The 24000-nt window shown below is 38.7% G+C and overlaps 2 protein-coding genes across 2 annotated transcripts; both read left to right on the forward strand.

The window, feature by feature from the left end:
• Nucleotides 1-2523: 2523 nt before the first annotated feature.
• Nucleotides 2524-3883, forward strand: LOC137995605 (phosphatidylinositol 4-phosphate 5-kinase-like). Its single transcript, XM_068841132.1, has 2 exons — nt 2524-2605; nt 3468-3883. The coding sequence occupies exons 1-2, from the start codon at nt 2524-2526 to the stop codon at nt 3881-3883; spliced, it is 498 nt and encodes a 165-aa protein (XP_068697233.1).
• Nucleotides 3884-11156: 7273 nt separating this feature from the next.
• On the forward strand, nt 11157-22520 carry LOC137994760 (uncharacterized). Its single transcript, XM_068840363.1, has 8 exons — nt 11157-11416; nt 12454-12758; nt 14862-14999; nt 15653-15778; nt 16014-16210; nt 16858-16986; nt 17479-17634; nt 19286-22520. Exons 1-8 carry the CDS (start codon nt 11226-11228, stop codon nt 19457-19459), a joined length of 1416 nt encoding a protein of 471 aa, XP_068696464.1. The 5' UTR covers nt 11157-11225; the 3' UTR covers nt 19460-22520.
• Nucleotides 22521-24000: the final 1480 nt, after the last annotated feature.

Here is a 24000-nt window from a genome sequence, read left to right on the forward strand (position 1 = left end):
CAATACTGACAAATAAATGGCCTCTAAGCAAAACAAAAGTAAGACAGAAAACCAGAATTTCCCTTGAAGCATCCTCTAAATTCCTTTGCCACCAAATAAACAGAATGCATATCAATGACTAGTCTGTATTGTTGAAAGAATTCCCCATTTTGACTTCGTCGCATGCCCATACTGACAATAACAGTAGTTCTAAGAACAGCTCAGATTGCTAAAAGTCGGATCAGTTTTCCTCAGGTATTCTCAGTTTCGCTCAAAGCTGCTCTAAGGTTCTCAAAGATCACTAGGAGATGACCGGCATGTTGATGGAGATCAGTTTGAATGACTTTTATGTCGATCCCCGCTATCCTGCAAAGTGTTTATTTGTAAAACAAATTAGAAAAATAATATATAATTTTGTCTTTAATGTCAACAACTTACCTTTGCCTCCACAATCGAAAAAGATTTATTCTAACAGCTCGATCCGTACGACCGCGACTACAATCACAAAGTTTGAACAGTCAAGATGCGATGATTCGGGCGCGACCATGCACATCCAAGAGAAAATGACACATCTTAAGGGCTAGACTTTCAAAAGTCCTTCGTCTCGTGTAGATTCGCGTCCGAAAACTCACGCTTCGCTCGCAAAAACATTTCCTCCAGGGATTCTCATGTGGACCGGTGGCTCATTTGGTTGAGGACCGGGCTGCCATGCGGGAGGTCGCGAGTTCAACTCCGGCCGGACCAACACTCAGGGTCTTTAGTTAACTGAGGAGAAAGTGCTGCCTTTGTAATTACATCCGCAAATGGTTAGACTTTCAAGTCTTCTCGGATAAGGACGATAAGCCGGAGGTCCCGTCTCACAAATAAATGTATGCAAGCATAAATTTCCATGCACTAATGTGACACGGAAAACAAGAAACGGAGGGCATTTTATACCTCATGCTTGCGCATGAGTAATAACTAGTTAAAAAACGATCTCCGACAACGAACTGTATTACACCCACAAAATGGCTGCTTTCTGAAGCTTAGAAGTTTACGTAGCTTAGCCGAGCGTAGACTGGGATCTATCTTCGACGATAGTAAACCACGTGACGGCCACTCTGTTCAGCATGACAAATCCAGGAATAAATATCTTGGGCCATGACATTGAGTGGTTTACACTTCGTGTAAGCCACACAAAAACGGTAATTCACCGACTTAGTCTTTCAGATAATTTTCAACAACTGAAGTGTTGCCGTGGTAACCGATATGACGTCATAAGTGCCCTCAAAGTGAGGGAAAGTCGTGTCGCAATCCGAAGTGTCTTGCTTCCTAACAACATTTGTGTCATGACGATCTGGTTCCGTCTTCAAAAAAAATTGTGTTATTATAGTTTGATTAACAATATCGAATATGAAGACCTACAATAAAGCAAATAGATTTCAAACAAGTGGCGGTTGTTTGGTGAAGCCCAAAGGCCTAAACGTTGCGCGCGCAAAATTTGTTTTCGCTCGGTTGCTTCAGTACTGGCAAATTATCATACGATATAAGCCCAAGTGCTTTTAAAGTAGATGTAAGTCATATTCAGAATATCCCAATATTACCTTTCCGAATTTTATAGTCATAAGAGTTTTCCTCCCTCTTTGTTTGTTGTATGTTTGTCATTTTGTTATACATATACAAGTGGGGGTGGGTTTTTCCGACATGCAAAACGAGTCGGTGAGGAGTGAAGTTTAAATTGCTGACCCAAAGCTAGCTGATTCCAGCTCCTGTAAAGGAGTATAAGAATATATGTTTTTTTAACAGAAAATGTCATTACAGCTTTCGACTTTTACGCTGCTATAAATATAAAAATAAATAAATGCATCAAACATCGGTTGAACTTGTAAGTGGCCTGAGAATAAGGCAACAACTTCAATCTTCATAAACCTGTTTGTTTCCTCTTAGCGCAAAGCAGTGTGTGAGTTTGAGGACTTTTGAGAAAGGAACGTGTTCGAATATATTAACAAACTACTCTCAGCCGGTACGTATTTTTGGAGTTACGTTTGTTTACAAATTACCCAGGCAACAAAGATATTTTTCTTTCTTGAAAACATTTTCAACATGTAGAAAGTAAAAACTAAAGAAAGAAAGAAATCGGCCAATACTTCCTTGAAACCAAGGCTTCCACAAAAATGGCCTGAAAACATCAAAATGCATGGCACCGAAAATAATCTTTTGACAAACCATGCTCATAGGTTTCCACCAAAACACCAAATTAAATCCTTCAATGTCTGGCGAGGACCACTGAAGGTTAGCAATAGCAGGCTTTTGTGATCGATAAAATAATACTCAGTCCGGTGATCTCGTCCTCAATGGAGTCCCTTAATTGTTGTGTTTCCGTGACAATATGGTGTACGCAAAATGCCGATATCCAGAAAATATCTAGGATATTACTGTGCCTATATAAATTACTCTATTTCATTTCAAAGCCTATATATTTCAGATGAGAACCCACAGGATTTATTCATTCGTGTATAGTCATCGACTAGGACCTGTTCAAGTTCAAATAAAACGTTCCAATACATGGCTTGCAAGATTTTGCTCATAGTCTGTTTCTTCGCTTTATTGAGTCCTCTTTGGAGTCTTCCTTTACCTTTTCCTGATGGTAAGAGGTTATCCAAACTGCTTTAATTCGCCTGTTTTGTTGTTGATGTTGTTGTTATTGTTTAGTTAAAACTGACAACTCTTAGTCTCCGTCGATTTCGCCATACCTTACCTACAATCACCAGTTCTTTAAAAATGCTTTTCTAAATCGACATTATTCAGGTTGCATTTACTTTAGCTTGAGCCAACAGAAAAATGATCATTGTCTAGTATTTACAAGCTTAATAAAAAAAAAATGTTAAAACACTTCTACCCCATAAGGTATCAGGCTCCTGAAGGGATCACAAATGAAGGGGTTCACAAACACTAAAACTTCGGCATCTCTTAGCGTATGGATGACGATGATGCCGGCCAAGTACTACTCTTGTCCCAGACTTTTCGGGCGCCCATTTTTTTTCTATTAAACAGTACAATTTGCCATTCATCAAAGTGGTGTTATTATGTCGCCGCAAAATATGATTTTAACATGCTACAGCAAACTAGTATTTGTTGTTACGCTGTACCTTAAATGGCATGTTCGATCAAGAAAGCAATGAAATTTACCCAGCATGGCTCCGCTACAAGAGCAAATTCTGGAGAGATGTGTGGCACATGCCCATATGATACTACCATAGAATCAGATGTGATATATTGCATTTCTCACTTACAATTCCGGTGTTAATTAATAGTTGCTATACTCACTTTACATGGCAGTAACAACCACAAATGTCATGATACACACAGTCCACTGAAGAACGTTTCGACTTTTAAGTCCTGCATATGTAAGATGACAGCTGACAAATTCGAACCCTTTATTTTATTATGCTATGCAGATGGCTGCTCTGACAATGATGACCACGATGATCACTGATTTGATCATGAAGATGGCGATAAACATGAAAGAGATGATGCTGACAAAGACAATCATAATGACGATGATGCTGACGATGACGACGATGAGGATGATGAGGAGGATAACGATGACGATGACTGTGACGATAATGACGACGACGATAACGATGACCATGACGATGAGCATGACGACGATGACGACGACGACAATGATGACGACGACGATGGGGATGACGAGGAGGATCACGATAATGATGACAATGACGATAACGACGACGACGATAGCGATGACAATGACGATGACGATGACGACGATGACGACGGTGATGGCGACGACAATGATAACGATGACGACGGTGACGATGACGACGACATCAACGATAACGATGACGAAGATAACGATAATGATGGTGATGATGATGATGATGATGATGATGATGATGACTAATTTAAGAGAACAAACGACAGCAGATAGTTACTACAGTGGCAATGAATGTGTGAACAATACTGATGACGGCGCTTATACGATAAAGATAGCCAAATAACTTATTCAAAAAAATTATGCCGTATCTGGGTCTAGTGCATCTTCAGTCAGTTGACATTAACCTGCATTTCTTTCACTGACGCCTTTCAGTGTCTTTTTAAAATATACTTAACAAAGTTAGATAACAATTTTTGTAGAACACTAGAGATGAAATTGTGCTGAGGTCTTTTCAGCTCAAATATCATATAAAATTCTTTACATGTAATTGAAACATTTGCATGGTTAATGTTTATTTTACGTTTTCTATATTAATTTGATATATGAGTTCTTGAATTTATTCCAAGTATGGAATTTGTAAATTCAGAATTTTCATGAAAAAAATATAACAATTATTCTAAATTTTGCGACCTCACTCACATCACTCATTTGCTATAAAATAAAAACTACGGGTTATGCATACCAGTTTTTTCAATGTCTTGAAACAGCGATCCACAAAATGCTTCGTTCATGTTTTCATTGTATGCAACAAAAACAAAACACCATTATCCAAAAATGTCTTAAGAAAATTGACAAATATCGAAAGCTAGGAATTTTCGTCGAAAGAATATCTAAAAGGTTACTGTGGCGCGTTCAAGCGGTATTGGGAGCAAGGATAATGCGGTTGTGGCAGCAGCCGCCTCCCACCGGTGCGGCCCTTGTTCAATGGGCCTTATGCGTGATGACGTCGGACTAGCTAATTTCACCACCAAGCCTCGTTTGCACAAAATTATTCACGTTATTTGGACATGCAATAATGTTCGCACGTGGGGTTTCTTTTCAAGTTTTCTCCTTTGGGATTTAGCTCATGCTAAAATTTACAAGTTTGATTTTCGAATTCGAGGCTTGGTGGTCAAATTAGCTAGTCAGACATCATCACGCATAAGGGCTATTCCCAGACGTTCGAGCTCATTGTTACTGCGCAGGTAACGCGACTGTAATGTGTCACGCATTACTTCAAGCATAAGTTAAGATCTTATGGCGACAAAAACGCCTGGGAAAAATTTCCACGCCGGCAAAAGAGTGGCACGTTTATTTCCAATTCATCATGAACCGTTAAAGAGAAAAGAGTGGGAGGCTGGGAAAGGTCTGGAAAAGGTATAAACTAATAGGCCTTATATCACGGTTTTCGACGCCATCTTGACGGGTAGGCAAAGCGGTCAGAAATTTCAGTGTTTGTGTGGGAATCCGATAGCAAATAACTTCTTACAAAATTGAATTTTGCACAATTTGTGAATCAAAACCTTAAAATACTAGGTAGAAGATTGTATTTACCAAGTTTGAAGGATGTAGCTTTCCTATAAGTCGCTGAGCTTTTTTTTTTTTTAATTTTCCATACATTAGTCTTTAAATTTTTTTCCGCGAACTACGTCTAGACGTTTGACAAATGTGTGGAAAATTCTAGCCAAGCTACACCCTTAAAACTTGGTGAGTATAATCTTCTACCTAGTATTTTAACGTTGCCTTACCCGTCAAGATGGCAACGAAAACCGTGATAAGTCCTATCGAGTTGTGGCTGAAACTTAAGTCAGCGACGTTGCGTAAATTTAATGGGGTTGGTTTTTTAAATGTTTTCATTACGCTACGAACTTCCTAGTTCAAAATGAATGCTTGCTTTTTAAGTCCTTTTCCTTTACTTTCATGAAAATAGGGCTGAATTGTATTAGGGAGCTTAAGCTTGAGATGTTTTTATCAACACGGACGCCAAGCAGCCGAGGTGAAACTGGGTCGAGACCGGCGTCTGTGACTTAACTTGTTTGCATTTAGCATGTCGCATCAGTGATTTTACGGCATCGCTACTTAAGGACGGTGCCTACTATTGTCATTGCGCATACGTTCTGCGCATCTCGAGATACTCGAATTTCCTATGGGTGGTCTTTATTAATACAGGGATATTTTTGCACGGTTCAAAAGTATGCGGAGAAATCAGAACTTAGCAAGTGATCTTGGTATCCAAAAAGAAAATTGGGGGTAACCAAGCATATTTCAGAGATAATTAAGCTTCAATTTGTAAAAGAACGCCATACATTGCTTTGTATTTTAAAGCTTTTTACAAACATTGTTGATTAATTATCTTCGAAAAATGCGTGGTTACCCTCAATTTTCTTTCTGGATTTCAATAACAATTGTTAAGATCTGCTTTTCCCGCATATTCAGTAAACTGCGCAAAAATACCTTTGAATTAGTAGGCACCGTCCTTAATTGTACAGCAGTTTTGATTTTTTGTCTTCTTTCTGAATACTGAATCATGACTTCTTTTAGAGCTACGAAGATTGATTTCAGAGGATGAACTTATTGTTTCATTGGAAGAGAACACGGCTAGAAATTCTCAATCTAGTTACGATCGATAATCCTGAAAAGATTCTGAATGTAAAGCAAAGTTCAAATCTGCCAGTGTTAGCTGTTTTGTCCAATCCATTTGGTGCATTTCTGTAAAGGAAAGCAAATGACAAATAAAAATGACGCGATCCAAAAAAGAAATTAAATTTGACGGTCATTAAGATTGCTCAAAATTTAACATGGTCTGTCTGAAAACGTTGTCTTAGCTTTGCCAGGGCATTAAAATATTAAGACCACAGAGAAAAAAACAGAAGCACATACAAAAGGTTATATCAAGGAAAACAAATATTTTGCAAAAGAGACTTACTCTAGGTTTTTTGACAAGGCTGAGTCTCAGCGTTTGCAGCGCTGTTTTTCGTCAGCTGGTAGAAGTGACAAAGAAGAGTTTTTTTCATAAATAATAGGAATTAGAAAGTTGATTGTCCAGCATCACTAGGAAAAAAACAGAGTTATTGCACCACCACAAACGCCAAATAGCCAGCTTTGAGATTTGTAGGCTATGACGGGTGGCGTCACGTTTTTTGCAAAATCACTTCCGGTCGCCGTTCGTGGTGACAAAAACGTCTCGTACTTAAGCTCCCTATTGTCTTCCTCGCCCAACTTGAATAGTGCGGACCTACGAGGAAACAACCAGAGATTGTTACTGGGTTGCCAGTATAGCAATCCGAGTCGGAAAATGGGTAATATTTCTCTGTTTTTTTTATTTTTTACTGGGTTGTCAGCAATCCCAGTTGGAAAATGGTTATTTTCTTCGCTGTGTTTATATTTATTTAATGGCGTCGAAAGTCATTGTAACTCGAATGGCGTTTTAGTGCATCTGTGAACAAAATATACCCTTATGGAGCTCAAGAATGGAACGTCAATTAGATAAACAAGACAGGCGGTGAAAAATAAATATCTGAATTCTTAAAAGCGAAAAAAATTGGTATCCCGTCGAATATCAAAGGAAGGTCTAATTCTAATATTTTACTAACTGTAGTGTTATGACCAACACTGAAACCAAACGACAAATTATGTGGTAACTTTGTCTGGTTCGATATGGGTTTCACAAACTCATTGAAGGAATCGAACACCTTGAATGCGTCTGTGTTATCTCTGTTGTCTGGCTATTAATATTCCTTTGCACTCAACTCTTCACAGTCTTCACGTAAAAGAAATAATTCAGGGAAATTTTACTAATTCTTGACAGTCAAGAATTATCTGAAAGGAAGCTTGTTGTTTATTTTATGCTTCATTATTCAAGGAAAAGGTTTTTCAGAGAAGGGTTTGATCCTGAACTCCGGTGAAAATTTTATTTAGTTGCGTATATGGTTTTTGACACGGATTGTGTTGTTGTTTGTACGCACGGACTGAAATAGGAAGGGTTTTTTTTCTTTTGCTTCAATAGCAAGTCTGTTGTTTGTTTCAATAACGTTTTAGCTGGAAGAGGTTTTTGTGAGATTTTTCTGCTTTTGTGCATTGATCGTTTTGTATAAATATGAACTAATTTGCATGCGTGGGTTGAAATTTGATATGGGAGATGACAGGAATTCTTCCCGTTTAGTCATTCTGTTATAAAATGAAGTTAACTTGGGAAGCCAACAATATTTCTTTAAAAGCTTATCCATTGCGCATTTAAGTGAATTGTTAGGTTCATGACCAAATTTACTTGATGCAACAATTATTTACAAACAAGAAGATATTTTTAAAATAAACAGTGTTTCGTTTCCGTACCGATAATTTGTTAGGGTGTGAGGCAAATGCGGAGAAACTTACAGAAAATCACTTCTGTCATATATATGCAAACTATTTCAATCCCGTAACAGACATAATAAGATTGACCATCTACGGCACTAGTTTATTGTTTGCGTGACAAACGGCTAAATTGGACTTGTTTTGATACTGGAAGTAGGATAACAACTGTACTGGCAAAACAATTCGTGCGTCACATTTTCAGTGGTTAACTTTAGAATAGGGTGTTTTCACTCACGTGATCAGTAACCTTGTTTTTCCACCGAAACAAAAGGAAAACGTTTGCATGATAGTAGAGTTCAATTCCCAAAGGATTCGTTGGGTACAGCAACATGGCCGCACTTCTATTGTTTAGGTACACCAACATGGCTGCCGTGACGTCAAGTGAAAACACTCTTTTAGTAAACATCGACGAATGTGACTTTTTTTTCTGTCACACAATATTCCAGCGTGTCATGGTGTTGTGTCTCCAACTAGCGGTAAGTTTTCCCAGCTTTCTTTCCTGTAACACCCCGGGTGTTGTAATATTCGAGCTTAACTAATTTGCATACATGGGTTGAAATTTGAAACGCGAGCAGTTTTCATAACAATGACAGGAATTTTTAGCCGTGTTTTATCCGTTATTCGTAAGTTATCCGTAGATAAGAAAACAACATGGGGGGAGGGATGTGTTCAAGATTCCTGATATTTTCTGGCATGAAATCTTTTGTTATTTGTTTTCTCGTGGCCGATCGATGTTCATTTCGCATATCCGGCATGGGATGTTTTAATTTGTTATTTGTTGCCTCATGTCCGATACCCTGGGTGCCAGAGGAATTTTTTTTCAAGGTCGCAGAGAACGCTCAGCGATTCCAAATCAACGGTCGAGGACGAAAAAAATGGCGCCGAGAACCTCATTTCCATGTCATCAAATAGGGACAGAATTTGTCCTAGTTCGTTTATTGGGCATTAAGTTCGAAGGAGTTTCTAATTGGACAAATCGAAAAACCGGTTCTCAACAGCTGTAGAGGAAACGGCCAAATTGTTTCGATGGTCGGTGTGCTGCTTAAGTGCCTTCACGCACTATACGGCTAAAGGTCCATTTCAATTAATTGTAGATAAATTATTTTGCTTATCGATTCACGCATGGGAGCGCTTGTAGATACTCAAGCTCGTTTGAGAGCGGTCGGGGGAATTAACTTAAAAAGTTGAACTTGTTAGCATTTGTTCACTAAGGTGCAGTATTGCGGTTTATCAAAATATCTTGATAGGATGTTATTTGTTTGAGACTTGATATTTGGATATTTTATTGATATTTGGGTGATAATAGAATGATAATATCGAGGAATCATTTTCATGATAATGTGCATGTCAAATATTAAACTATCATTATCATTTGAGATTATCATGATAGTTGCTCAATAATTTTCGCTTGCAAATTCTGTAATTGTCGCCATCAAATCTTTAATTTGAAACAGTGGTAAATTGAGATATCAAAGTATCACTCTCAAATCTTGAGAATAGCATGGAAAAATAGATTTCTGAATAGCAAGCTATAATATCATGTATCACTCTCATTCTCAAATCATGTCTTACGCAAGTGATTTTATCATGTAACAAAGAAGAACAGACACTGACAGTGATTGTTTGATATATCATGATAATATCAAAATTCTCTAATAAAGCTGGAGAATACCACAATTGATCACTCTATTACCGGGTAGAAGAAAACCTTACTTAATAAAAATGTTGTGATAATATCATGATTTATCACTATATCACAGGGGGAAGAAGAAATTCTTACTTAATTAAATATTCTGATAATATCATGATTTATCACTATATCACAGGGGGAAGAAGAAATTCTTACTTAATTAAATATTCTGATAATATCATGATTTATCACTATATCACAGGAGGAAGAAGAAATTCTTACTTAATTAAATATTCTGATAATATCATGATAAATTATGCTTATATGATAAAAACCTAATGCGGAATATCAAAAAATCAGTCCCTTATAAAACCATTGATTAATCATGATATTATCAACATTGCTTACAAGAAACATACAAGATATTTCTTGATATATCATAAGTGATAATTAGTCATGATATAGTGATAAACCGCAATGCTGCACCTCTCTCCATTTGTTGCAACTGTGTCAGGAAACGGAGGATTTGCGGTAAGGACAGACAAACGTTTCTCGGATTTCGAAGTCTACAATAAAGGCCGTTATCTCTAGCTCTTTGCTGTTACAGTATCCTGTTTTAAACACATCCAACAATAAAGTTTCGCTCTGAGGGATAAGAAATTTCATCAAATAAATCACCAATCATTACGACGTCGTTAAAATTGCTCCAAAATTATTAAAGCTGTTGAAATGAGTAGCCATCACTGTAATCGCAATTTACAGGGATGTTTGTAAATTATACGCTTCCGTGGGAAGCAGTCCCAGCTTGGCGGGCAAAACTGGTTTGACGGGAAATCTGAACTATCTTTTCGCATGGAAATGAGGTTCCGGGGTCGTGCGACCAGATGAATTTTTTTTCGTCCTCGATCGTTGATTTGGAATCACTGAGCGTTCTCACCGACCTCTGAAAAAAAATTCCTCTGGCACCCAGGGTACATGGCCGATGTTTAGTTTGCATATTTTCCAGTATGAGATGTTTTCTTATCTTTTATCTCATGGCCGATGTTTAGTCTGCTTGTTTTCTGAAATGTTCGTCCGCTTCAGGTTTCTTTTCACAGCGTCCTTGAATCTTAGCCTGAACCGTCATTGTTTTCTCTCTGCGTCGCGTAACTGGGAAGACAACAGCTGCCTGAGAAGCCTAGCAAAGTCCAACTCTCTGCGAGACCAAGCCACTAGCTTCATTTGAATAAAGATATCAGCCATAGGCGCCAGGTTAGCCTTCTCTAGTGAGATTCTCTAGTAAGAAGTGATTTTGGAGAATCGTGAAAAGTAAGTGGAGCGTCACTTTAACCAGAAAGGGGAAGAATAGTCCACCAAACGTTTTGCCCACAAAAGCATCAATAATGAAATGATGCTCGATTTTCAAAGCTGTACCAACATTTTAACATTTCACCCACTAAAATGGCATTCAAGAGCTTTAATAAAGTATTCAAACGGAAAACGCTCTTACGAGGAGAAAATTGTCATACTTTCTCGAAGTGGACGGCCTAGACCTACAAATTCATTTCGGTTTTGCCCATACTTATCATGCAATACTATTGGAAAACATGGCCTATTATTATCTGGATGTTTTCCTTTCACCTTATTCGAGCTTCAATTTATGATGAATTTAAAGTAAACTGGTGTCGACAGAGAAAATGGAGATTAGACTGGCAAAGTATGAAAAAGCCTTGTGAAGACCTCCGATTCAGAAGACTGACTGAGAAACAGTATGAAGCGTAAGTTCAAATCACATGACTACTCGTGCTTAGTCACTGGACGACAGTACACGCATTTAACTAACCACCAGGAATTCTGCCCTCTTTAATTAACTGTGTGAAAGAACCAGGTTGTCAATGGTCACTTGTTAGTCGTGACTTGCGTTTTGGATAAGTCGTTGCGCTACGACAGTCTCGATTTTGTTCCTTACTTGTGAATAACAATTTATCGCCAGTGTACCACTAAGAAACTACGCCTTTTCTAAGTGGGATTTTGTTAAAGAATCAAACAAAATTGCAAAAAGACGGCCTCAGAGTATAATTTTCTGGAGCCCGTCAAGTTTTCATGAAAAAAATGATGAGGAGTTAAGCTGCCTCGGGATGGTTTTATTATCATGCGAATTGGTTGATTTTGTGAGTTCTATGGGAAAAGGTTTGCCACTCACTCTTGATATTTTTCAAAAGACGTTTCGGCTAATGCTGAAGCCTTCATCAGCGATATGAAGGCGAAGTTCGTGTAACAGAAAGACGAAATCGGTTGCCATATAATATAAAGTCGATAGTAGACCTGTCAGCATACAAGAAAGTAATTAGCCTGGCTTCGTGGCCGCCGAGACATTCTATCGTGGAACATATTTTCGCTGTCTATTTAGCTTTCGAGAACTGAGTGTGCCGCTAGCTTAATAATTTTCTTTTATTTTTATTTTATTTATTTTTTGACGGGTGGCAGTCCGACAACGAATTAAAGAATCGCTTCAATCCTGTTATAAGGCTAGGATGGAAACAAAGCATTGGCATGTAATCATCGAAAACCCATCTTTTATACTTTTAGATTCTTATACGTCCACTATCCTAATCGACACTCAAACTGAGCTTGTTCTTGGACTGAAATTTCAAGTGCGCAAACGCCAAAGCCTATCTTCTTCCTATCATGACTGGTAATTGCTTTTCGCTGAACAGAAAATTATAATGCTCTAACATGCATTCTCTGTGAGAGGAATGCTACTGTAACGTACAGTACATTCTACAGCGATACTAAATTATGGTTTTAATTTCAGATTAGCCACATCGCCAAATCAAAGTGAAATATTTGAAGTTCAAATTCGCCCAGCGGGGGAATACAGTCGCTTCTTTGTACAATCCCGTACCCGCAATGCTCATAAAAAGACGATAGGCGGTGATTCTTGGAGAGTATATCTAGAAGGACCTTCGTATCTAGCAGGAACAGTTTTTGACCATAACAATGGAGTATACGAAGTTCTCTTCCTGATAACAGAACCTGGTGCTTACAAAATCAATATGGTTTTGGATTATACATTGTGTGATGGACTCATTGATCCCCCTATTCAGTGGTTCAAAAATGGTAAGCTAAAGAGAAGAGTTTAGAGTGGTAAGTAAAAGAGCACTACTTTACATCTGAGAACCATCTTCTTTGCAGTCTTAGGGTCGGAAATAAGAAGATCACAGATCAACGAGATCGGGCCAAAAACATAAAGAAGGCGCTTCTGTCATCTAATATATGGTCAATGACTGATGCCGGAGCGCAGCATCCAAGGCAGATGTAACTAGTTGTGAGCAAGAGAGGATGAGGGTAGAGAACACATCCACCATACATGGGTCTCTTCCAGTGATAATCACGGCTAAATTTAGCCCATGGTCATGATGCGCGGCTATTTTAAGGAAGACACCTGGCCCTTGTTGTTCAAAGGCTGTATAAATTTATCCACTGGATAAGTCGCTATCCATAATGTAAAATATACTTAACGTTAAACAATGACAAAGGTTTTCGAACACGCCTTTAGTTATAGATGTGCTTAGAGTATGCAAATTCACAGTTACGCGAGCAAATACCAAATCCGGCTTTGCACAGATTGAAACTGTTGGATAGTGACTTATCCACGGGATAAAGCAACTTGTCACTGATTCTCTTCCCTCATCCTCTCTTGCTGGGAGTCGACATTGATGTGGGAGCAAAATCGCAGCACCCAGAGAAAAACCCTCGACTAAGGTTTAGATAGACTGAAATTCAGCCCACATACAATTGCACATGGTCGGAGGCACAGATGATGACCATTACGCCAACCTTGACTCCCAATGCGGACAGCACGGGGTATTTCCAAGTCATCCATCCAGATAATAACTCCGTCCATGAGGCCTTCGCGACTCCAGGATTCATATAGTAAAAAACTGGATTGAAACTATCTACAAAGCTTTGTTTTTGGGATGATAACAGTTGCCATTACAATCAATGAGGTTTTACTCAACAACATTCAGCAATTTAAGCAAACTGGCCCAGAATGAAGTATTTGTAAACTTTGGTTAAAAGAACAGAAATATATTTTACCCATTCTTCTGTAAATGCTTTGGAATTTACTAAATTTATCGTTTGGTTTCAATTTTTCTCCTACAAATTTGCTCAACTGCTCATATGAGTCAAACATCCGGTAGCAAAGGTCCACTTCTTCAGCATATTCTGAGATTTTTCAACTGGTAAACCACATCTTGCATTTAATCCAAAACAGATGTCTTAAGACACGAACAGGTCACGTGATAACAAAGACACCATTGCGAGCTAGTAGCGACATTTTTCCGCCTAGTTATGGCTAAAAACACACAAGCACAATATTATTGGTAAAATTGGACAAACGATCTTGTTGCACATGCAAAACGATTATATACAAATCAGTAAAGCTTCCGTTTGTGGTCACGGAAGCCGCAAGTTTCTGCCTGACCGATTAACAGTTACGCCTCAGTAACGTGGACAATGGGTTACAGCCAAGCGAGAGTTGGCCTTTTCATACAGAACATATTGGTTTTATTAAAAAGCATTCTAAGGGAATACGTTTGTGCCAAAATAAGGTCAACTCCAGCAAAACCTGCAAACAGTTAGCTCCTCCTTAGTGGTCAAAATTGAAGAGCTTGGTTTCAAAGCCAGTTATCAAGCCCCTCATTCTCGACTGCGCAACACTCGCCAAAGATTAAGTAAATAACCTTTTTGGAGGCGAATTCGAACCTCTCTTTCATTTAACGGCCAGGTAACTAAGCACACATTTTTTAACTGGCCTCGACTAGCCCATATCCCTCTTGACTTCCTCGTTAAAGCAAGAAATGAGCTGGAATCAAACAGGTTTCATTAATTTGGGTAATCAGCAAAATGAGGCCTAGTAGAGAAGCAAAGTTACCTTAAACTTGGTAACTCGTTTAGGAAAGTAAAATATTCAAATGGATGCCACACCTCGGGCACAAAATGTTTGGCCATTTATAGACCAGTATTTCGTGACTTTGGAAATAATGAACTATAATGAATTAACTTTGGACACCGCTTTACAGATATCAAATCAAATCATCGAAAATCAAATCACACTCATAAGCGTATTCCAACGACAGTTGATTTATGTCGCATTAATCTCGCATTAATCTCGTAATAATGACACCCTCAATAAAGGTTGACTTCTTTTTTTGACAGCTCATTGTTCGGGGAAACTAATGAACGTGCACCTCAGCAAAGACCTCTTCTCTCAAATGACGGGCTACATCAACAAACCTCTGTTGAGTGCTAAACACACAACTCTCGATATCAAATGGTCTCGACTCAATGAGAAGGGTAAGAAAACGTTTGAAAAAATACCATCACAAACCTTTAATTCATGCAACTTTACACCTTTCAATAGTTCTATAAAGAGCAAAAGAAAATCCATTTCGTACTTAATTGGATCCTTGACCATTCGTAGTTTGGATCATTTCCATTCTTAGAATGTTTCACTTCACATTGACGTGAGCATGACGCGTAGAGCATTGTCTAGACTCTTATCGACAACGGCAAATTAACCAATCAACGGTAAATTAAACAATCAGATTGCGAGGTTACAAGCAATTGTGGTAAAAATTCTCTTCGAGTGTTGAGAAATATTTCACGAGTGAGCGCAGCGAACGACTGAAATATTTTTCATGAAAGAGAAATTTCGCATCTCCGTGCGGCTATGTAATATTCTCTATTTACCTCTCGTTGATTGAGGAGCAGAGTTGGGGACACTTTGTGACGTTAACTCAGTGTCAGTATTCCCTGACACCAGTGACGTTAAACGGTTGGGGAGAAGAACAAGGTGACTCTTCCTAATTAGCGCATCTAATTGTCTTTGGGCATATCTGGCCAAAATGCGAACATAATGAGTATGCTCAAATTTGTAACTTTCGTTCAAGCCAACTCAATCACAACATCAATTCATGCAGACGCCTGCATTTATTTTTCTTTCCCAGAAATCCAAAAGTACATGCGAGAAGCGGATAATGAATGTGGTCTCCAGTGTAACCTAGTGTGGGACGGATTCGGAAGATGGGGGAATGATAACCAGTGGAAACCTTACATCAACTCGAAAATACCGGGCAGGTGTCAAGTAAATTGTAAAGTGGAATTCAGTAAAACAAGCCGCTCGCTTATGAGCTTCATCAAGTTCAAATGATGTCGTGTACTTGTTTAATTAAGCTTTCATATGTTACAGTACCTTAGCATGTCTGCTACCGTACAAGTTTCGTAATTCCGCCAATGGGCATTAATGATCAGTCCGATGTAGGAAATAGTGAAAATTCTCTAAATGTGACCATTATTTTATTCTTATAGATAACGCAATAATGCGAAACCATGGAAAACAGCACGATCATACGACTGGCCGCGGTGTATTTTGGGTATACGGCGACTCGTTAAGTTATTACTTCTACGAGTCTATTACCTCTCCTCCCAGGCCTCTATGTACTGATGTGTTCAAGGAGTGTAACGTAACATACAATTGGATATATCCTAAGACACTTTATGAACTAGTGAGTTCTCTCTATATAATAGCCCGGATCTACTTAAAATGAAATTTTGCAACATGTGTCATGCAATATTTAAAAAGTGATCATTAATATCAACCTTGATTCAATCGACATCTTCAACCTGACGAACAATTTGTTATTGAAATTGAGAATGATTATGGTACCGATGACATCTGCGCTCGTTAGAAATTGTTATTCATTGAAAATTCATCTGGTAAGCATAACATTATCGTGCCAGGCTTTGTATGATTTAGCTACAAGCCCCTCTTCCCAGTTGTCCAATAAGCGTGGAAGCTGTTGGTGAAAACTGCTCTATCCAAGGAAACATCTAGTACAAAATTTTAGTTTTGCACGGAAGAGTCCACAATAGCCAAAAAGATATTTGCAACGGAAATTCGACTTCCAGATCAACCAGCTTTTCCAAGATCTTCGATTAGCCTGTGCTAGTGCATGACTGCCAGGGAGATGCAAACAGAGCGAGGGTGAGGAACTTACACTGATTTAGTAATTGTCATTTCTATTACTTTTATACACAAGTTATTGACGAGATCGAATGAAACAAAAGAATAGATCCTCGGCTTCTGTCTTACCGAATGGGATCACAATGAACTACCGCAAAGGTCCTAAACTCTGTATTCATTTTCATCTAGACAGAAACATGCGCTGAGATGAACTTGCAGGTTCCAAGAGTTTTGGACTATTTTCGTCAAGTCATTCTCAGGAAAGATATGGACAAAGAAAGTGCACTTTTGCTGAACGCTGGAGCACACTACATCAAGGTATTAATTCATGGCAAACGCGATATATTTTTACCAACAAATGTTGCTAGTTGAATGTTTGAAATTTGATTAAATTTGTGATGTGTAGTTTCTTGAAAAACTTATCTATTAGCCCTCCTTTAAATGATGCCGATGCCGTTGCTTCTAAGACGTAACACCCCGAAATTCATAACGTCCACTCAACTTGAATCACCGTCTAAATCTACGGTTTAGCGAGAAGACTTGTAAAGCATTTGTTCTTAAATTACCAGGATTTACTCATAATATGGTACTTGGAAGCAAACTTGATCTCTGATAAACGTGACCTTTGTTTCACTGGAATTACAATATAGACCAGGTAACAGCCGTAAAGTTATATAACCTAAAGTTTGTCTCTGACTTCTATGACCATTTGGAATACTTTCTTTTCATGACTTTCACAACTGAGAGCTCAATACATTAATTTTTATGTGCCGCCATTTAATTTTCGCTGTTACTGAAATTTTCGTTTAGACCACGAGTTTCAAGAGTTACCAAGACGTCATTAGGGCATTAGTAGACGAGATAAAAAAAGAGTACAAAGGAAAACCCATATGGAAATCTACAACAGCCATCCATGGACAAACCGCTGATATTATGGGTGCATTCCGCAGATTCACAACCAACCATGTGAGTTTCGAACAGTTTCATCCTTTGACGGATATTCGTTCGTTTGTTCGTTCATTCATCTCTTCCATCTTTCCTCATTTCCCACTACATTCATCCTTTTGACCGATAAACTCTTTTTGTTATTTCGCTTGCAAAAGTGTAAAACTGAGAATTTCATGAATTCAAAGGAACAGAAAACTTATGATAATCACCTCTAATCAACTCAGAAAGCCTTGACGTGTTATCTTTCGAGGTTTCAAATAATCACTTCAGTTTTCATGTACTGGACTTTGGTTTGGAAGGTAAACTTTAAGGGGTTTAAGCACACCCGGTAGAGCAGCACTGAGGTTCCTATAAATTAGAAAAATCAGCAACAAAGCCTTGGCTTTTTCGAATTGTCTAAATGATTTAAAACTTTCAGTCTTAGCAGGGAGCAGGGAGCAGAGGGCAGGGATGACGCAGTGGTGAGAACACTCGCCTCCCACCAATGTGGCCCGGGTTCGATTCCCAGACTCGGCGTCATATCTGGGTTGAGTTTGTTGGTTCTCAACTCTGCTTTAACATGTTTTTCTCTTGGTACTCCGGGTTCTCTCCTCTCCTCAAAAGCCAACCCGTGATTTGATATGAGTTCGTATTGATTTGATTTGATTTAATTTAATTTCTGTAGTGTCCCCTTTTCACGGTTAGTTTTTCTCATTTGCATTACAATGTAATCTAACGTGGATGAGAGGCAATTTCGGGTTAAAACTACAAAATAGCCCGAAATTGCCTCACATACATGCTAGATTGAATTGTAATGCAAATGAGAAAAACTAACCGTGAAAAGGGCTATTAGTGCCTCAGCGCTAAATACACTTCACACTTAAACTAGCTTACCTAAATGGTAGAAATGCTGCTGAAGGGAAGCTTAATGGCGATGTTCAATTATATCAGGAGCACACGACTAAATTTAACGACGGTTCGCAAGTTTCCAGTTCCGTGACGTCTTTCGTTTTCAAAATACGGCGATTGTCACCTTGCATGACACCATGACACAAAGCTATTTGGTTGGAAAAAATGTCTATCCCTTGAATCTCAGCAGTTTGAGCCTTTCAACTACACCAGGAGATGTGTTCATGCACATGTATTTTATCTCATGAGCGAACAGTGAGCGCTTTCCTTGCAGTGAATTCCAGATGTTTTCGTTGATTGCCGGCCGCCATATTGGCGGATCACATGGTGTCTCCATTCAAGTTGCGTGAAAACCCAGTGCACAGACCTGAGAATTGGAGAAGTGGTTAAAAGATTTGTCTCCTATAACATTCCAAGTTCTTGGCCTTTTTCATTACACTATTTCGAACTTATTTTTTTTGTTGCGTGACAGTGAAACTATAGTTTGAGAATACGAGAGGCAAAATGAAAAACAGAGCAGGTTCAAATCTTCTGTGTAATTACATCATAGCGCGCATCTTAATTCCTCCATTCGCGCGTAACCACAATTCCTTGCGCTTTTGACCACAATCGCTCCCAAAATGTGTTTTCCCGATTAGAGAGCTGCCTTGTTTGTTCGCTTCAGTTTCACTCACTGCGGCAGCAATAAAGTTCATTTATCAAAAAGGCTTACAACATAAAGAAGACAAACATTATGATTTACTCTAAAGTACATTTCCTTTTTGTTTCTATAATTTTTTAGAGGATCCAGTTGTACAACGCTTTTGCCAACTCTGCCATGTGTGAGAATAGCATCAGTTTATTGGATGTGTACCCCGTCAGTGACTCGTATCCCCCCGGAACTAAGGACGGCATACATTACAAGAGCGAGGTCTTCATTTCTGTTATCGACCTTTTGGAAAGATATTTTTCATGACATATTCACTCTCGCAAATATACCACTAATATTGACTGCGGTGCACCCGAAAGAGAAACCAAGAGTACGAACTGCCGCTTCAAATCCAAGCTTTAACTAGCAATAGACCTTATTCACGATGGCCGCCATGTTGGATTTGCTATTATCATGTAAATTAGTTACACACATTTGAGGGGGCAAACAACACAAGTTCGAGAGGTTTTAACGAACATCTTAGCCACACAGACGATTTTTTCACGTTCATTGACTGTTTTTCACTGAAGTAGTAAAATCGAATGATTACACAAGTTACTTCGATGTTATTTTTACTGGGTTGCTTATGGCAAACCAGTCGAGGTCTTCGTTTAGTTTGTTTGTTTTCTTTTTACTGGGTTGCCTATGGCAAACCAGTCGAGGTCTCCGTTTAGTTTGTTTGTTTTCTTTTTTTTCTTTTTTTTAGTTTTTTTACTGGGTTGCCTTATAAGGCAAACCCAGTCGAGGTCTTCGTTTAGTTTGTTTGTTTTCTTTTTTTTCTTTTTTTTAGTTTTTTTTTTTTCCGTGTCGGTAAAAGTCTTGCCTGTCACTCCCCTGGTAAGTGGTGTCTTTGTGTATAGAGCCTTCTGGGCGTATTTTCTTAGGATCGAGAGGGTAGTGGAACTGCGTAGATTTCTCTGGTGGACACAGTAGAATCATTAACTTAGCCTGCAATGGCGTCGAAAGTCATGCAACGCGAATGGCGTTTTAGTGGATCCTTAAACAAAATATACCCTTATGGAGCTCAATAATGGAAAGTCAGTTGGATAAACTAGGCATGAATCTCAAAAGCGACGAGTACTGGACCTCGACAACAATCTATCGCCCGTCGAGACGAAATCAAAGTGAGCAGTATTTACCTGAAGTACATGGTAATTTGACACAATTGAGTTTCTTGTCTTCACGCACGCAATGAAATAGGAAGAGGTTTTCGCCTCTAAGAGCAAATATGTTGTTTGTTTCAATAAAATTTTCGCTGGAAAAGGATTCTGTGGTATTTTCTGCCTTTGTGAATTATAATATCATGTTGTGTATTGAATTTTCGAGCTTAAGGTTGAAATGTGATATGGGAGAAGTTTTTTAGTATTGCTCTGTAAGCAGGAAGGGTTCACAGGCCTGTTGGAAGCGTGCTTGAGTTTCAACAAAATGAGCCCCAAAATCAGTGAAAACTTGTGACGCAGATGAATAATAAAGTAGCTGCTATTTCCAAAATGATGGAATTACCTGGTGATAAATAACGTCGTACGTGTCTTGGAGAGTAAATTTTGACTTTGCATAAATAAGAGTTGGGCGATTGTGATCTTTGTTTTGACTTCGCTCATTTCCTTGTCAAACTTTATAACACTTGACAGAAAAAGAAACTTACAAAAACCCGGTATGTTGCCATCATTTGACACAGATGCTTCACTGTTTGGCGAGTAAACATACAGCGGTAACTTAATCACGGCGCCCGCTGAATTCCGGCCAAGTCACTTTCGATTTTGCAATTTACTTGAACGTAGCAAAAATCTCCCAAAATGTTTGTCGCTGATCGTAACTTTTTATATTCTATATTCACGGTTCAAAATTAATGTTGTTTTGATGTCGTAAATATTTTATTCTCGATCGACCGTCCGGTTTCTGAAAACTGTGTATCGATAGTTATTTGCTTTTTCATCAATATTTGTTTTGCATAAAGCAAGCTAAAAAGATCTGTACCTTGCTGAGTTCGCATTTGTTAGAGTTAATAGTATTTTCGGTCCGATGCTTCTTTTTTAGGAGGGGTACGTTATTTTGGTCTCCCATCCAAACACTAACCCCGCCCGGCAGGGCTTATCTTCAGTGAACTTTAGTATTAGAAAGCCTTCAGATGCTCAGAGGGCACACTTGTGGTAAAAAGAAGTTGTGAGGGAACTTGAAAATTATCAACATGTCAGCCCAGAAGCCAATGTTTCTCGCTTCTCTTTTATTTGTTATTCTTCAGAGACTGGAATGCTGTATTTCAATACCACACAATTCAGTGCCTTCTGATTTTCTGTAGCACGTACCACAGGCAACCCAGTGTATGCTTCACAGAAGCATCTCGTTTTTTTTTTTCCGTGTCGGTAAAAGTCTTGCCTGTCACTCCCCTGGTAAGTGGTGTCTTTGTGCATAGAACCTTCTACGCGTATGTTCTTAGGATCGAGAGGGTAGTGGAACTGCGTAGATTTCTCTGGTGGACACAGTAGAACCTGCAATGGCGTCGAAAGTCATGTAACGCGAATGGCGTTTTAGTGGATCCTTAAACAAAATATACCCTTATGGAGCTCAATAATGGAAAGTCAGTTGGATAAACTAGGCAGGAAGCTCAAAAGCGACGAGTACTGGACTTCGACAACAATCTATCGCCCGTCGAGACGAAATCAAAGTGTGATCTATTTACCTGAAGTACATGGTAATTTGACACGATTGAGTTTCTTGTCTTCACGCACGCAATGAAATAGGAAGAGGTTTTCGCCTCTAAGAGCAAATATGTTGTTAGTTTCAATAATTTTTTCGCTGGAAAAGGATTCTGTGGTATTTTCTGCCTTTGTGAATTATAATATCATGTTGTGTATTGAATTTTCGAGCTTAAGGTTGAAATGTGATATGGGAGAAGTTTTTTAGTATTGCTCTGTAAGCAGGAAGGGTTCACAGGCCTGTTGGAAGCGTGCTTGAGTTTCAACAAAATGAGCCCCAAAATCAGTGAAAACTTGTGACGCAGATGAATAATAAAGTAGCTGCTATTTCCAAAATGATGGAATTACCTGGTGATAAATAACGTCGTACGCGTCTTGGAGAGTAAATTTTGACTTTGCATAAATAAGAGTTGGGCGATTGTGATCTTTGTTTTGACTTCGCTCATTTCATTGTCAAACTTTATAACACTTGACTGAAAAAGAAACTTACAAAAACCCGGTATCTTGCCATCATTTGACACAGATGCTTCACTGTTTGGCGAGTAAACATGCCGCGGTAACTTAATCACGGCGCCCGCTGAATTCCGGCCATGTCACTTTCGATTTTGCAATTTACTTGAACGTAGCAAAAATCTCCCAAAATGTTTGTCGCTGATCGTAACTTTTTATATTCTATATTCACGGTTCAAAAGTAATGTTGTTTTGATGTCGTAAATATTTTATTCTCGATCGACCGTTCGGGAAACTTCCTTCTGCTCTTTCTGAAAACTGTGTATCAATAGCTATTTGCTTTTTCATCAATATTTGTTTTGCATAAAGCAAGCTAACAAGATCTGTACCTTGCTGAGTTCGCACTTGTTAGAGTTAGTAGTATTTTCGGTCCGATGCTTCTGTTTTATGAGGGGAATGTTGTCTTGGTCTCCCATCCAAACACTAACCCCGCCCGGCAGCGCTTAACTTCAGTGAACTTTAGTATTAAAAAGCTGTCAGATGCTCAGAGGGCACACTTGTGGTAAACAGAAGTTGTGAGGGAACTTGAAAATTATCATCATGTCAGCCCAGAAGCCAATGTTTCTCGCTTCTCCTTTATTTGTTGTTCTTCAGAGACTGGAATGCTGTATTTCAATACCACACAATTCAGTGCCTTCTGATTTTCTGTAGCAAGTACCACAGGCAACCCAGTGTATGCTTCACAGAAGCATCTCGTTTTTCTTTTTTTTAGTTTTTTTTTTTTTTTCCGTGTCGGTAAAAGTCTTGCCTGTCACTCCCCTGGTAAGTGGTGTCTTTGTGCATAGAGCCTTCTGCGCGTATGTTCTTAGGATCGAGAGGGTAGTGGAACTGCGTAGATTTCTCTGGTGGACACAGTAGAACCTGCAATGGCGTCGAAAGTCATGTAACGCGAATGGCGTTTTAGTGGATCCTTAAACAAAATATACCCTTATGGAGCTCAATAATGGAAAGTCAGTTGGATAAACTAGGCAGGAAGCTCAAAAGCGACGAGTACTGGACTTCGACAACAATCTATCGCCCGTCGAGACGAAATCAAAGTGAGCTCTATTTACCTGAAGTACATGGTAATTTGACACGATTGAGTTTCTTGTCTTCACGCACGCAATGAAATAGGAAGCGGTTTTCGCCTCTAAGAGCAAATATGTTGTTAGTTTCAATAATTTTTTCGCTGGAAAAGGATTCTGTGGTATTTTCTGCCTTTGTGAATTATAATATCATGTTGTGTATTGAATTTTCGAGCTTAAGGTTGAAATGTGATATGGGAGAAGTTTTTTAGTATTGCTCTATAAGCAGGAAGGGTTCACAGGCCTGTTGGAAGCGTGCTCGAGTTTCAACAAAATGAGCCCCAAAATCAGTGAAAACTTGTGACGCAGATGAATAATAAAGTAGCTGCTATTTCCAAAATGATGGAATTACCTGGTGATAAATAACGTCGTACGCGTCTTGGAGAGTAAATTTTGACTTTGCATAAATAAGAGTTGGGCGATTGTGATCTTTGTTTTGACTTCGCTCATTTCATTGTCAAACTTTATAACACTTGACTGAAAAACCCGGTATCTTGCCATCATTTGACACAGATGCTTCACTGTTTGGCGAGTAAAC

Source organism: Montipora foliosa, chromosome 3, assembly GCF_036669935.1.
Source record: "Montipora foliosa isolate CH-2021 chromosome 3, ASM3666993v2, whole genome shotgun sequence".
NCBI classification, from domain to species: Eukaryota; Metazoa; Cnidaria; class Anthozoa; order Scleractinia; family Acroporidae; genus Montipora; species Montipora foliosa.

What these genes read in the sequence shown, in the direction of transcription:
- LOC137995605 (XM_068841132.1), top strand. Translation starts at nt 2,524, where the DNA reads ATGGCTTGCAAGATTTTGCTCATAGTCTGTTTCTTCGCTTTATTGAGT. An exon ending in TCCTTTACCTTTTCCTGATG is followed by an intron (nt 2,606 to 3,467) that starts GTAAGAGGTTAT and finishes TTGATCATGAAG; the next exon opens with ATGGCGATAAACATGAAAGA.
- LOC137994760 (XM_068840363.1), top strand. Translation starts at nt 11,226, where the DNA reads ATGCAATACTATTGGAAAACATGGCCTATTATTATCTGGATGTTTTCC. An exon ending in TATTCAGTGGTTCAAAAATG is followed by an intron (nt 12,759 to 14,861) that starts GTAAGCTAAAGA and finishes TTTTTTTGACAG; the next exon opens with CTCATTGTTCGGGGAAACTA. An exon ending in CATCAACTCGAAAATACCGG is followed by an intron (nt 15,779 to 16,013) that starts GCAGGTGTCAAG and finishes TTATTCTTATAG; the next exon opens with ATAACGCAATAATGCGAAAC.